At 43.3% G+C, this 13,618-nt stretch overlaps 1 protein-coding gene across 2 annotated transcripts in view; it reads right to left on the minus strand.

Annotated features, from left to right (window-relative positions):
- The window catches only part of AARD (alanine and arginine rich domain containing protein), a 53,591-nt gene extending 40,422 nt beyond the window's left edge, over positions 1-13,169 (minus strand). The window contains exons 1-2 of one of the 2 annotated variants that reach the window (XM_049853858.1): positions 12,553-13,169; positions 6,551-7,498 (exon numbers count right to left, since the gene is read on the minus strand). In XM_049853858.1, the coding sequence (XP_049709815.1) occupies positions 7,355-7,498; positions 12,553-12,762 (354 nt within the window). In that variant the 5' untranslated portion in view covers positions 12,763-13,169 and the 3' untranslated portion in view covers positions 6,551-7,354. Of the gene's footprint in view, positions 1-6,550; positions 7,499-12,552 lie in introns of those variants that run through there. The other variant, XM_049853857.1, reaches the window with a different exon arrangement.
- Positions 13,170-13,618: the final 449 nt, after the last annotated feature.

Genomic DNA, 13,618 nt, shown 5'->3' on the forward strand with positions numbered 1-13,618 from the left:
GCTTACCACGTATTGCTCTAAACACTTCACACATACTAACCATTAGATCTTCACAACCAACTCATGAGGTAGGTATGATTATTATCATTTTATTGATAAGTAAATGGAAGTGCATAGATGTTAAGTAACACAGTGAGGAAGTGAAGGTGCCAAGATTCAAACTCAATCATCTGATTCCAGAGGCTACTCTCTTGACTGTCATGCTGCACTGCCTCTCAACCAGCAGTATCTGCCACGGCAGGCAATTCACTGGACTGCTTCTAAAACCGTAACACAGAGCAGGTCCAAGTGATGCTCTTCTCCCTCTGAAGTGCAAATGTGACATTTTCCCCTGGGCTGCAGTCAAGATGTGGGTGAGAAGAGCCAAGGGGATCCAAGAGTGACAAGAATTGCCCTCTGTTATCATCAAGGTAGCAAAGCTGGGGCTGTGATCAGGACAAGGCCTGGGACCAAGACAGTCCACTTCATGGCCAGCAGCCAGTGAGAATGGTCATCAGCCCACCATGCTACCACAGGTATCAGAAAGCCTGGACACATCGGGAATAAGTGATTAAAAATCAAGCAGACCAAACCAAACCCAGTGCCGACGAGTTGATTCCAACTCATAGAAACCCTATAGGACAGAGTAGAACTGCCCCCATAGGGTTCCCAAGGCTGTAAATCTTTACAGAAGCAGATGGTTGGTAGGTTTGAACTACCAACCTTTCAGTTAGCCATTAAGTGTTTTAACCACTGCACCATCAGCGCTCCTACAAGCTGACAGGATTGGAATTAGAGATTTCTAAATTAGATGAATGTTTTAGAGGTCATTTAAATTATCCATTTCATTTTCAGATGAGAAAAATGAGGCTGGAATAGGGTGTAGTGATTTATCCAAGATCACCCAAGGAATTTATGTAGGAAAAGAGACATAGAGTGCTTTTCTCTAGGCTGACATAAGAAATAACTTGAAAGCATGTCCTCAATGAAGCCTTCTTTGTCCATGCTTGAAAAAAGCATCCCTACAACTTCACATATGCTTCTGTTCTAATTTTCCTTGTGCATGGGCCTCTCCCATTAGACTGGGAGGGTCTCAATGGCAAGAATCATACACAGCCCTGCATGCAAATCTTGACAACTTCTCTTGCTAGCCGAGTGACCCATGGCAAGTTGCATCACCTCTCTGATAATCATTCTCCTCAGCTATAAAATGGAAGAAGTAATCATTCCAAACTCACAGTGTTGTTGGGAGATTCAAGTCTTAAAAGCACATAATACTATGTGCCAGGTAGATTCAATGGTTGGTGAGTGGTAGCTACTATTCATTTTATATCTCCCCCGTGTTTATTCCCACATTTAGTAAATAAATCAGTCAACCAACAAAGGCTATTCAGAGTCAACATCACAACAGAGAGCAGGCAACAGAACGTTAAATGTAAAAATGCTGTGAAGAAGAGACACAGGAAAGATCTCAGTTCAAAAGGCTAGTGTTGTACCTCCCAAAAAGATATATTGAAGTCCTAACCCCTGTGCCTGTGAATGTGGCCTTGCTTGGCAGAAATAATGATTTTCTGTTGTTATCAGTTAAGTTCAATAAGGTGATATAAGAGTAGGGTGGGTCCTATTCCTATTCCTTCCACATGGTGTTTTAAAAGAGGAAGACACACAGGAGGATGGAAGATGCCACATGAAGACAGAGGTGGATCCATCTATGAGCAACAAAGAAACACCAAGGATTACCAGCAGCCACCAGAAAGTGGAAGAGAGGCCCACAGAAGGAAATTGACACAGATGACGCCCTGATTGGGACTTCTAGCCTCCAGAACTGTGAAAAAATAAATTCTGTTCTTTAAAGCCGCCCACTCTGTGATATTTTGTTATGGCAGTTCTAGGAAACTAAGATAACTGGTAAGATCACAGAAGCCCTGAAGATATGTGAGGAAAAAACACTTGAGAAGTAGAAGAGTCTTGGCCACTCTATCTCCCAAACCTGCACTGAGATTCTTCAATAGCTCCTCAAATTTAAATACAATGAGTACCATTTCACTTGCTCCTATAAAACCAAACCAAACCTCTTGCTGTTGAGTCGATTCCAACTCACAATGACCCCATAAGAACAGAATAGAACTGCCCCATAGCTTTCCAAGGAGCAGCTGGTGGATTCGAACTCCAAACTTTTGGTTAGTACCCAAATGCTTAACCACCAGGGACCCTTTCGCAGACCTAAAAAAAATGTTAAAGCAAATTTGCCTTGGGTCATAGAGCTGGTAAGTGGCAGAGCCAGGACTGAATTCCAAGGTCAAACTACTCCAAAAACTTGTCCCAGACTCCTACAAATCATTGTGAGGATTCAATAAGCTAATACACGAGGAGTTCTCAGCACAATGCCTGGAGCAGGAATGGTGGTTGATATCATTACTAATTTCATTGTTATCTTTATATTCCACTTAGCCCCTCCTGCACTGGTCCCAGCAGAGAAAGACAGTGGCACTATTGCTCCTGGGGAAAAGGTTGAGTCTCCTAAGCCTCCACATTCATCAGAGGCAGGACCAAGAGGGAGTGAGGGGTACATGGCCTCCTGATAAGCAGCACCTGACTTAGGTTGCTGTAAGAGGTTATTACGGAATGTATTGTGTCCCTCCAAAATATGTGTTGAATTCTTAGTCATCTAGTGCTGCCATAACAGAAATACCACAAGTGGGTGGCTTTAACAAAGAAATTTATTTTCGCACATTAAAGTAGGCTGAAAGTCCAAATTCAAGGTGGCAGCTCCAGGGGAAGGCTTTCTCTCTCCATCAGCTCTGGAGGAAGATCCTTGTTCTCAATCTTCTCCTAGTCAAAGAGCTTCTCAGGCGCAGGGACCACATGTCCAAAGGATGTGCTCTGCTCCCGGTGCTGCATTCTTGGTGGTATGAGGTCCCCAATTCTCTGCTTGCTTCTCTTTCCTTTTATCACTTAAGAGATACAAGGTGGTGCAGGTCACACCCCAGGGAAACTCCCTTTACATTAGATCAGGGAGGTGACCTGAGTAAGGGTGGTGTTATAATCCCACCCTAATCCTCGTAACATAAAATTACAATCACAAAATGGAGGACAGCCACACAACACTGGGAATTATGGCTTAACCATGTTGATACACACATTTTCTGGGGGACATAATTCAACCCGTGACAGAATCCTAACCCCTATACCTGCAGATGTACTCCTGTTTGGAAATAAGCTTTTCTTCATTATGTTAAAGAGCTCCTATCAGAGCAAGGTGTGTCCTAAACCTAATCACTTGGAGGCAGAAACTGGGGAAGACAGATGTCAAGATCTCCAAGGAACTGAAAAAACACAAGGAGCCAAATGTATTCCCAGAGAAAACCTTTCCCTAGAGCCAGTGCCCTGAATTTGGGCTTCTAGTTTCCTAAACTGTGAGAAAATAAACGTGTTCTTTTAAAAGGCACCCATTTGTGGTATTCCTGTTATAGCAACACTAGGAAACGAAGACAGAGGTGGCCACTCACCTCCAAGTAATATTGTCCAGCACTTGGTTCAGGAAGAACAAGAGGCTACGAGACTCAGAAGTAGACAGGACAGCCTATTTTCAACGCTAACCCTAGCCCTACTTCTGATCCTACTGTAAATCTCACTAATACTATGGCCAGAGAGGTAGGAGAGGCAGTGGCATGGGAGCAGCAGCAGCAAAAAAAGCAACCAAGAGAGACAGCCCCTGGTAGGGCCTGGTACAGACCCAAGGCCGGGAGGGACTCTGGCAGTGATAACCGTGATAAACAAACAAGGCTGACGGCTGAGCTGAGCCCTGTACCCTGCCAGGGGAGATAGGGTTCTTGTAATTACTCTGATGCAGGCTCAGCCACGGTGGGGTTACCCACAGCGCCTCTGATCTGTCTCCGGCTGGCAGCTCCGACAGCACCTGTTACAGCAGCAGTTTGGCAAGCCCAATAAAATGTGGGTTCTTCCAGACCACCTGCCAAGGGACTTAATGCCCAGCAAACTGTGCGATGCTCCTAATTGTCATAATCAATTTGGCACCTACTCACTGGTAGGTGCTAAACAAGTACCATATACCGAAAGTCTGTTTCCTGCTAACAGGATTTCATTTCCCCACAACTAAAGCTATAAGAACTTGTGTATCTCAAAAAATCTGAACACCGTATTTTCCTCACTCAACTGTTTTTTGTTTCTCTTCTTCTGGCCCTCCCTATCCGCTTTTATTATGAACACCTAACTTTTTTCACCTTTTCCAGTTACCGCTTTCCTGATGCACAATTCAGGTGATAATTATTCTCTCATTTTCCCCTCCAGTTGGCAGTAGTTTGGTCCCTTCCAGCTCATATTTCTTTAAAATGTTACACTGTTGCTCTAGCTTATGTGAAATCCTCAGAAAGAGGGAAAATGTAATAATCGTGGGCACATTCTCACATCCCTTAGAAAGTTTCCCGCTGCCTTCCCATTTTCCACAGCTGACGAGATCACAGTCCAGCAAGCTAACAACAGCAGCTGAGTCCCATCTCAAAGAAAAAACATTTATGAAAACAATCATCTGGTTTCTGCTACTTTAAAAAGAAAAAAGGGAGGGATATCATATTTGAGCAGAATTCACTTTAGGATGGGAAAAGGAAATGAAAACATTTACTAATGATTATCGTGTTAGCTGCCATGGAGTCAGCGGTCAACTCATGGCAACTCCATGCACGACGGAATAAAACAAAACACTGCCCGGTTCTATAACATCCCCATGATGGGCTGCAGAACGGACCACTGTGATCCGTAGGGTTTTCACTCACTGATCACCAGGTCTTTCTTCCTAGACCACCATAGGCTAGAGGAAAAAAAAATCCACTGCTGACGAGTCCATCCCAACTCATAGTGACTTTACTGGGCATTGATAATGGCTGTAAATCTTTCCAGAAGCAGGTTGCCACATCTTTCTCCCATGGAGCGGCTGGTGGGTTTGAACTGCCGACCTTTCAGTTAGCAACTAAGTGATTTAACCACTGCACTACCAGGGCTCCTTTCTTAATCTGGAAGCTCTGCTAAAACCTGTTCAACCTCATAGCAACCCACAAGCCTCCACTGACAGACAGGTGGCGGCTGTGCATGAGGTACACTGGCCAGGAATTGAACCCAGGTCTCTGGCATGGAAGGCGGGAATTCTACCACAGAACATCAATGCCCCCTTACTAACAAATATATCTCGCTTATCAAGCTTCTATTGTATTTTCATGTTGGACAGGTCAACTCCACTGATTAGAACTTTCAAAAATAAGATACTTTTGAAAGAAAGAGTTTCTCTTTCTACAGCTATCACCCCTAAAAGATAGCATGATTCAAGGTTCATCACTGAACAACAGTGGGAAAAAAGTGATAACCAAAAACTTTGCAATAAAATGGTGGACACTTTTTGTCTGAAAAAGTAAAACACAATGCATCCATTTCAGAAGCTGTCTTTTCAATTTCCTTCCTTTTGATTCCCAATATATTATCAGTATAACCAACTATTCACATGAATATTAGCCAATGTCAGCAGCTCTGTATTCTGTAAGGAATTGGGCTTCTAAAATGAACCACTTTGAGTATTTTCTGAAGACAACGTCACAATGATTTTTAAATATTAACTTGAAAAATGTACTTGAAAATGGCTGCACCAACAATTACCTAAGTAGAATCTTTTTCAAAGAACAGACGACAAAGGACTCCGCCAACTCTTTCCTCAGAAGTGCTATAATTTTAAGGGGAAGAGACACACAGGATATCTGTTTTATGAGTAAAATTTAAGATATCAGTCTGTATACTTAAAGACCAAAAGCTCACATGCAGAATGTCTCAAGAAATTCAGCGGGCAGGTGTCAGAATGCTGCCTAAAGCTCACCTGACAAGTTCTTATAAGTTGAACGTGGTAATAACTCAGTTTTACAGAGAGGAGAAATTAAGAACTCGAGGCTGGAATAATTTGCTTACTGCAGCAAAAAAAAAAAAAAAATTTACGAACTAATCTTGGTCCAGATAATTCTCAAATCCTCACACACATAAAACAATTTGTATTTATTTTCAAAAGAGAAAGACCATATCCATTCTGTTCTCCTTTGTCTTCAGGAACTATTTTTATTAACTGTTAAGATTACGTACATACTTATAAATTAATTTTTTACAGATAAAAACTTTTTAAATATCATTTAGATCTCTGGCTGTTTTATTCACTATATTTTTTGCATTAAAAAGGCAGCATTTTTAAGGTGTGGTTAGATACACTTCAAGAATAAGAACCATTTTAACGACTAAAAATTTAACAAAGGAGTTTTGGATACAAGTTATAAAACTTCAACTCCAATTTACTTAGAAAAAGGAACTTTATCAGGAGGAATCTAGAGTATTTCATATAACCAGATAACCGCAAGGCCTGAGTTTTTATACGGCTTGACCCCAGGGACAAGAGAGAGCAGCTCTCTCTCTCCCCTTCTGTGCTCTGGGTGGTTCAGTTTCAACCTCCTTCATGAGAGCTTGCACTTTCTCCCGTGGTGGCTACCTGGAGCTTCCAATCCCCACCCACCCAGCCCTCCCCCACACACAGCTTCTACCATTAGGGAATACTATCTCTTCCCTTAGCTCCAGCTCAAAAGATCCTAAGGAAAAACTGACTAGCCTGCCTTGATTTGCATGACTATATCCAGGGAGGTGGGGCAACCTGAATGGCAGACTTGATCTAAAGGGAATGGTCTGAATCACCCCCCCCACACACAAAAAAGACAAACCCCTTGCCACCCACTTTATTTGGCAACCATGGGGGCACCGTGTGTTACGGAGTAGAACTGAGCTCAGGTCCAAAGGATTTTCTTGGCTGTAAACTTTACGGAAGCCGATTGCCAGGCTTTTCTTCCTTGGCACTGTTGGGTGGGTTCGAACCATCAACCTTTTGGTCAGTAGTCCAGGGCAAACCACTTGGGTCACCTGGAGACCTGGTTGGAATTCAGGTAGACATAATTTAAAAAAAAAAAAATGAGGAATACTGGATGGACACTGGACAAACCAAAAAAAATCACATTAAACGAGCACAGATTCTGAAAGTTCAGGTAATGGCAGAAAGTTAAGCTGACACACACGGAATGCTGGGGATTGGTATTAAGGCACTCTTCGATACATTATTTTTATATCTATTTCCCAGCCAAAACAATGAATAAATTTAAAACTTGATTACACACCATGTTCCACTTTGCCTTCTCTTAGATGCTTTCTGTCACTTCCCTGTGGCGTCTGAGTTTTCAGTCTCCAGATTGCCCTTAAAAGCTTATACAAAGCATCCATAATGTTACCATCAGAATGGAGTTGTCTCTGTTTTTTTTAGGGTTCAGATCATCAAATGTGCATTTTGTTATTTCTGGTTCCCAGCATTATCTTCCGGGCCTTGAGATTCCCATGCCATTTCCAGTTCATACTCCTTTTTCAATTGCTGCATTTTCATGTTTAAATCCAGTAAAGTTCTGGCCAGCCGACGGTTTTGGAAACGCATTTCCAGCTAAAAGTTAAGAAAAAAAAAAAAGGGGGCGAGGGTGTTTTATTAGCCTGAGATAAAGATTAAATGAACCACTATCTGACTGCACAGGAAAAATAAGGCATTTTGTAAGAAAGGAAAATAAGATATCAAGGAAGATCTATTTCTCATTTTATTCTCCAGTCCTGCCTGTTTGGCCTGGCTATAAAACTCACTTTCCAGATGACAAGGGCAAGGTACAACCCGGATATACAGATAGCTTTTGAAATGGCCTGGAAATGAAAACAAAAGTAGCTGATGCACGAAGCTGTTCATGTGAAAAATACCTCTGCATAGAAGGCTGTTTTCAAGCAATGGCATGTGATCTGCAAGGAAATAATTTATCTTTATGAACTCTATGACCTACAGGATAGCCCCCCGGGGCCACCTGAGCGTCCAGGACCCAGGCCCATTTACTTGATTTCTTGCCATTTTAAGTTTTCAGAATTTTAAATGGTCTCCCTGCCGAGCAAAAACATTTGACAACACCTCAGAGGCACACGTACAGTTATGTGTACTTATATAATCTAACACTTTTCACTCTAGAATGAAATTTATTATATAGTAAGGCTGATTTATACCCTCCTCCAATTTTTTTTTTTTTTCCAATTGGGGTTTATGAAGGGCCTCCCTGTATTCAAACATAGATGCCTAGGGCGGTTTATCTAAGAAGCAGTCCAACAAAGGTTAGTCCAAAACAATCTTTGTATTACAGCTAAAAACTTCTGATCAACCATTTGCAAATTTCTTAAATTAAGGCTTTGTTTAACGCAGTTCCTGAGGATCTTGCTCTTTCTGCTTAAAACACATCATCAACTTGCCGACAGAAACGACTCCAGGATACACCCAGGAGTTCTCCTGGTAAAAGTCAAACACTGGGGGCCCCCTCCCAATTCACAGCGTAAAATCATGGGATAAAATTATCTTAAGCTTTCCTCTAGGACATTTTTCTCCGTTCTTCAGCACCTGGTACCACTTCCCTGACAGTAACTATTAGCAAAGAATAAAGTAAATGAATATCCAGCAAACAAACAGTAACAGCGGCAGCACCACCACAAAAAACCCTGCACCTGCACCGTGCTTACAGGACGCTTCAGTTCTCTCCGGGGGCACAAGATGCTCTATAATCCTGCCCTACTTTTTCAGCTTCATTTCCTGGCCCTCTCACCACATGAGCCTGCACTGCAGCTGGTTAGAAACTTTGCTGGTCCCTAAATGAACATCATGCTGAATGATATCTCCTTCTGCCTCCTCTGCTTAGGACACTCTTTGCCTTCTCTCTTCCTGCTGAACTCCTATCTACCCTTCAAGACCCCAGCCAAATGCCACCTCTTCCCAGAAGCCCTCCCTGATTGCCCAGACTGCCCCTTATTTGTGTTTCCACAGTGTTCTGTACACATGCTTCTCATAACACACAAACTAGACTGAACTGATGATTTTGAGGGCAGAGTTTGTTTCTTATTCATCATTGTAACCCCAACTGTGAGTGCACTTCCTGGGCACACAACATGGTAAATTCTCTATGTGTTTGTCGAAAGACTGAGTGAATGAATGACTAAATGATGGAACTGTTGAATATTCATCCTGCACTTTCATGCCAAGAATCACTGGGTGAAATTATCGGTACTTGTTCACCAGCTAAATGAGGTAAAATATATCACACCTATTTAGGAAATTCAAACACCCATGGCTTTTTAATTTTTCTTTGATTGTGGATCCCTTTAAGAATCTGATGAAAGCTATGAACTTCTCTGGAAAAAAATGCACCTTATGCACATACAAAATTATGCACACAATTTTAGGTATACAGAATCCCTGAAATTTACTCATAGACCTTTGAATCAATGCATCCCACTAAGATCAATTAAAATAACAATTAAACCTAATATAAATAACAATATAACTGTAAATTAATAGAACTTATTCATCATTGTTCCTTGCACAAATATCACCCCAATATCATACATGTAGATACATGTATGGACATATACCGATTCCTATAGAAATCCAGTTAATGGACCATTACCAGAAACTACTCTCATAGTTTCCTCATATGCATGCAGAATGAAGAATTGATGCCTTCGAATCATGGTTTTGGTGAAGAATATTGAATATATCATGGACTGCCAGAAGAATGGACAAATCTGTCTTGGAAGAAGTACAGCCAGAATGTTCCTTAGAAGGTAGGATGGCGAGACTTCATCTCACATACTTTGGGTATGTTATCAGGAGGGATCAGTCCCGAGAGAAGGACATCATGCTTGGTAAAGTAGAGGGTCAGTGACACAGTGGCTGCAACAATGGGCTCAAGCATAGCAACGATTGTGAGCACAGCAAAGGACCAGGCAGTGTTTCACTCTGTTGTACATAGGCTCACTCTGAGTTGGAACAGACTCAACAGAACCTAACAACCACAACAACTTCTAGTAGAGATGATGTTAAGCTAAAGCATCCACACTCTTTTGCCTCTTCCTCATGACCAGCCACACACACTGATGAAACAGTTGACCAAGATATTGACCATGGTCTGTAGCCCAGGAACGCAGTATGTGTAAAATTCTCTGGTACTTTCTGGGGTAAATCTTTGTCCTTAAGTGCAAAGACTGAAACAAAATTTTGATACATATGTGTTGTCTTTATTTTGTACAGTCTGTCTCCAGGTTCTATTATAATAATTAAGCACTCAGTTGCTAACCGAAAGGTTGGCAGTTCGAACCCACCAATCTCTCTGCAGGAGAAAAGACTTGGCAATCTGCTCCCATTTAGATTGGGCAACCCTCTGTAATTCAGGGTTGCTATGAGTTGGAGTTGATTCAACAGCACACAACAACAACATCACAGTTATAAGAGCTGCTATATAAATAGCATCTTTCTTATAAAAACCGAACCTGTTGCAGTCCAGTCGATTCTGACTCATAACAACCCTATAGGACAGAGTAGAACTGCCCCATTGGGTTTCCAAGGAACACCTGGTGGATTCAAACTGCCGACCTTTTGGTTAGCAACCTTAGTTTTTAACCACCATACCACCAGGGTTTCCCTCTATGTTATAGGCACTGTATATAACATTATGTAATCCTAAGAGATTCTATCTTCATTTTACATATGAAAAAGCTAAAACTCACACTTGCTGATTGGCATTCTCAAAGCCACCAGTAAACGTTAACATTGGGATTTGAACCCTCATCTGTTTAGAGTTTTACTCCCCACCCCTGCCCCCAATACAAAACTTGACTAAAATCCTGCTGATGGAGCAACTTGTTAGAATGTCAAGGTTGGAAGGTGCCTCAAAGTTCATTCAATAAAATTTCATTTGATTTAAATATGAATCAACTGAGGGGGAGAGGGGGTAGTGAAATATCCTGGTCAGCCACACAGAGATGGTGGCTGAGCGGGGTCTCAGCCTTGCGGTTTGGCTTCCTGGCTCACGGCACACACTCATGTAACTCTGCTATCAGGTGTCTCCACTAGCCAGCCGCTCAGTGAGAAAACCAGGTGTTTCTTCAATATGATTGGACAGCAGATAACACAACCCTGTCAGATAAAGATCGTTAACAAGGGTAAAATTAGATTTACTATCCTACTATCCTTCCTAAACTCAGAAACGAGAGATATTCTGTTAAGATTTTTAAGTGAGACGATTTACTGATGATTGACTCTGTTCTAAACTAATGGTTAATATTTTACTAGTATTAAGTGCAAACTAGAAGAACGTTCCAAGTCAGGTTTCCACTACACGGATTCACAGGCAACACCGTCTTAAAGTCTAAATTGTTCCACTCATTTTATCATTTTCAATTTTTTCTAATTTAGAGTTTTTTCTTAATTAAAAACAGTAATCTAAAATATTTACCGACACACCTATTTATCATAGGGTCGCTATGATGGCGGTGGGTTTTTTTTTTTTTTCTTAAACACCTGTTTAATATTCAGGCCTATCGTGAATAGGACATGCTGGTGGTGTAGTGGTCAAGAGTTATGGGTATCAACCAAAAGGTTGGTAGTTCGAATCCACCAGGCACTCCTTGGAAACCCTATGGGGCAGTTCTACTCTGTCCTCTAGGGTCACTATGAGTTAGAATCAACTCGACCACAAGGGTTTATCTTGTATAACGTCCAAAAGCTACACTTTTACGAAACAAACTATAATTCCCAGCAGGGGCGGATTATCCAACAGGCAAGGTAAGCATGGTGCTTACTTTGCTTACCAGATCATCTGTAGTGAACAATTTCACATTTTTCACCACATCAAGGATTTTGCCTCTAGCTGTGGCTGGCATCTCTCTCTCAACCCCACAGCACCTTTCTGCAGAATCAAAGATTCTTTTCAAATTTATAACCCGTGGCAGCAGCAGATGACCCAATAAGCACAGGTAAGCACGGGCTTACTTGTGCTTACTTACTAATTGATAGTGAACAATTTCATATGGGTTTCACCACAATCTTTGTGAAATTGTTCACTACAAATGATCTGGTGAGCAAGGTAAGTACCCGTATTTACCTTGCATATTGGCTAATCCGCCCCTGATTCCCAGTTTTCTGAATTCTAACCAAAGGGAAAGATATAACTTGCGTGATATAAAGAGCGAACTGAGGATAGAATACACGTTCCATCAATCCTGCGTTAATTTACTTCATTCAAATTTCTTCCTTCAAGGGCCATACATACACATACGAAAAGTTCTCTGTAGCGTAGAAAAGCACAGAAACGGGTTGGAGAGGTGTTACTAGGGTCTTGGTGTCACTTGCAGACTCTCAGGCCCCACGAGTGCCAGCACCCTGCCGTGGGTCCTGCAGGGCCCCTTCCCTCCCAGATGCTGCTGGGGAGGTGAGGGCGACCAACACCTTATCTGGGTGCGACCTGGCGTCCCAGGAAGATCAAGGCCAGTGCGCAGCTCTCCCTCGCTACATGCCCTCCCTCCCTTCTTGAGAACGACCTCCCCGAAGCCTCCCCAAATCCTCAAGGAAGGCCCCAGATCCGCGAGGACAGGACCCCGCAGGAGCAGCCCAGGAGCGGGCCGCCCAGCCCGCGCGCTCACCAGCTCCGCGCGTAGCCCGGCCAGGGCGCCCTCGACGCGCGCCCAGCCACGCTCCTCGCTCGCGGCCTCAGCCGCCGCCTCCGCCGCCTCCCGGGCCCGTCTCGAGCCCGCGCGTGGCACCGCCCGTTGGAAGGCGCGCAGCAGCCGCCGCCTGATGTCTTCCAGCAGTCGGCTGGTGGTGGGCACGTCGTCCTGGGCGTCCGTGTCCATGCCGTTCCCGGGGAAGCCTCTCGCGTGACTATTATCTATTGGGTCCCTGATCAAAGGGACCTATTGTTCCTCTCCGCGACGGCTGGAGTCCCCCGTCACGTATCGGAGATGTCCCGTCGGTCCTCCAGCGCGCTCGTTCGCGATTTGTTTCCAAGTTTGGGGCCGGAGTAACCAAGGGAGCACGCCAGCCCCCTGCCCCCTGGGACGCTATCTTGCTCTGCTGCTCAGAGATGCTCCACTTCTCCCAGCCCCATCTCCATACTCTGCGCCTCTTTAGCAGCAAAGAAGGTTCCCAGAACTCGGAGTAGAGGTTTCAACTAAGTAACTTTTTTCTCTCTCCTTGGAGTGAAAGGGTGGAGCTGGCCAAGGAGAAGGTTTGAGGACTGAGCGGTTCGTTGAGGCACGAATGAAAGGTTCAGGACTAAAGGTAGAATTTTTTGTCACAGAGGCTTCCCCAGTTTCCTTGATTATTTATTTACTTTCACGTGCCAGGCATTATGCCAGGTATTGGGAATACGAAACCAAAAAAAAGAAAAACCCCGTTGCCGTCCAGTGGGACTCATAGTGACTCTATAGACCAGAGTTGAACTCCCCCACAGGGTTTCCAAGGACTACCTGGTGGATTTGAACTGCCAGCCTTTCAGTGAGTCGCCATAGCTCTTAACCACTACACCACCAGAGTTTTCTGTCCCCAGCTATTGTGCACAGTCAAGTGGGAGAAGTTTGGCCCTATTTGCACGTTAGAAAGCATGGTCTTTCCACAAGTCTAACAATGGCAGAATGCACCCAGGATTCTGAACCTTAGTGCTCCTTTCGATGCTTGACTCCTTTCTGACACTTTCACGTTTTAGAAAGA

Source organism: Elephas maximus, chromosome 15 (assembly GCF_024166365.1).
Source record: "Elephas maximus indicus isolate mEleMax1 chromosome 15, mEleMax1 primary haplotype, whole genome shotgun sequence".
Classification (NCBI taxonomy): domain Eukaryota; kingdom Metazoa; phylum Chordata; class Mammalia; order Proboscidea; family Elephantidae; genus Elephas; species Elephas maximus.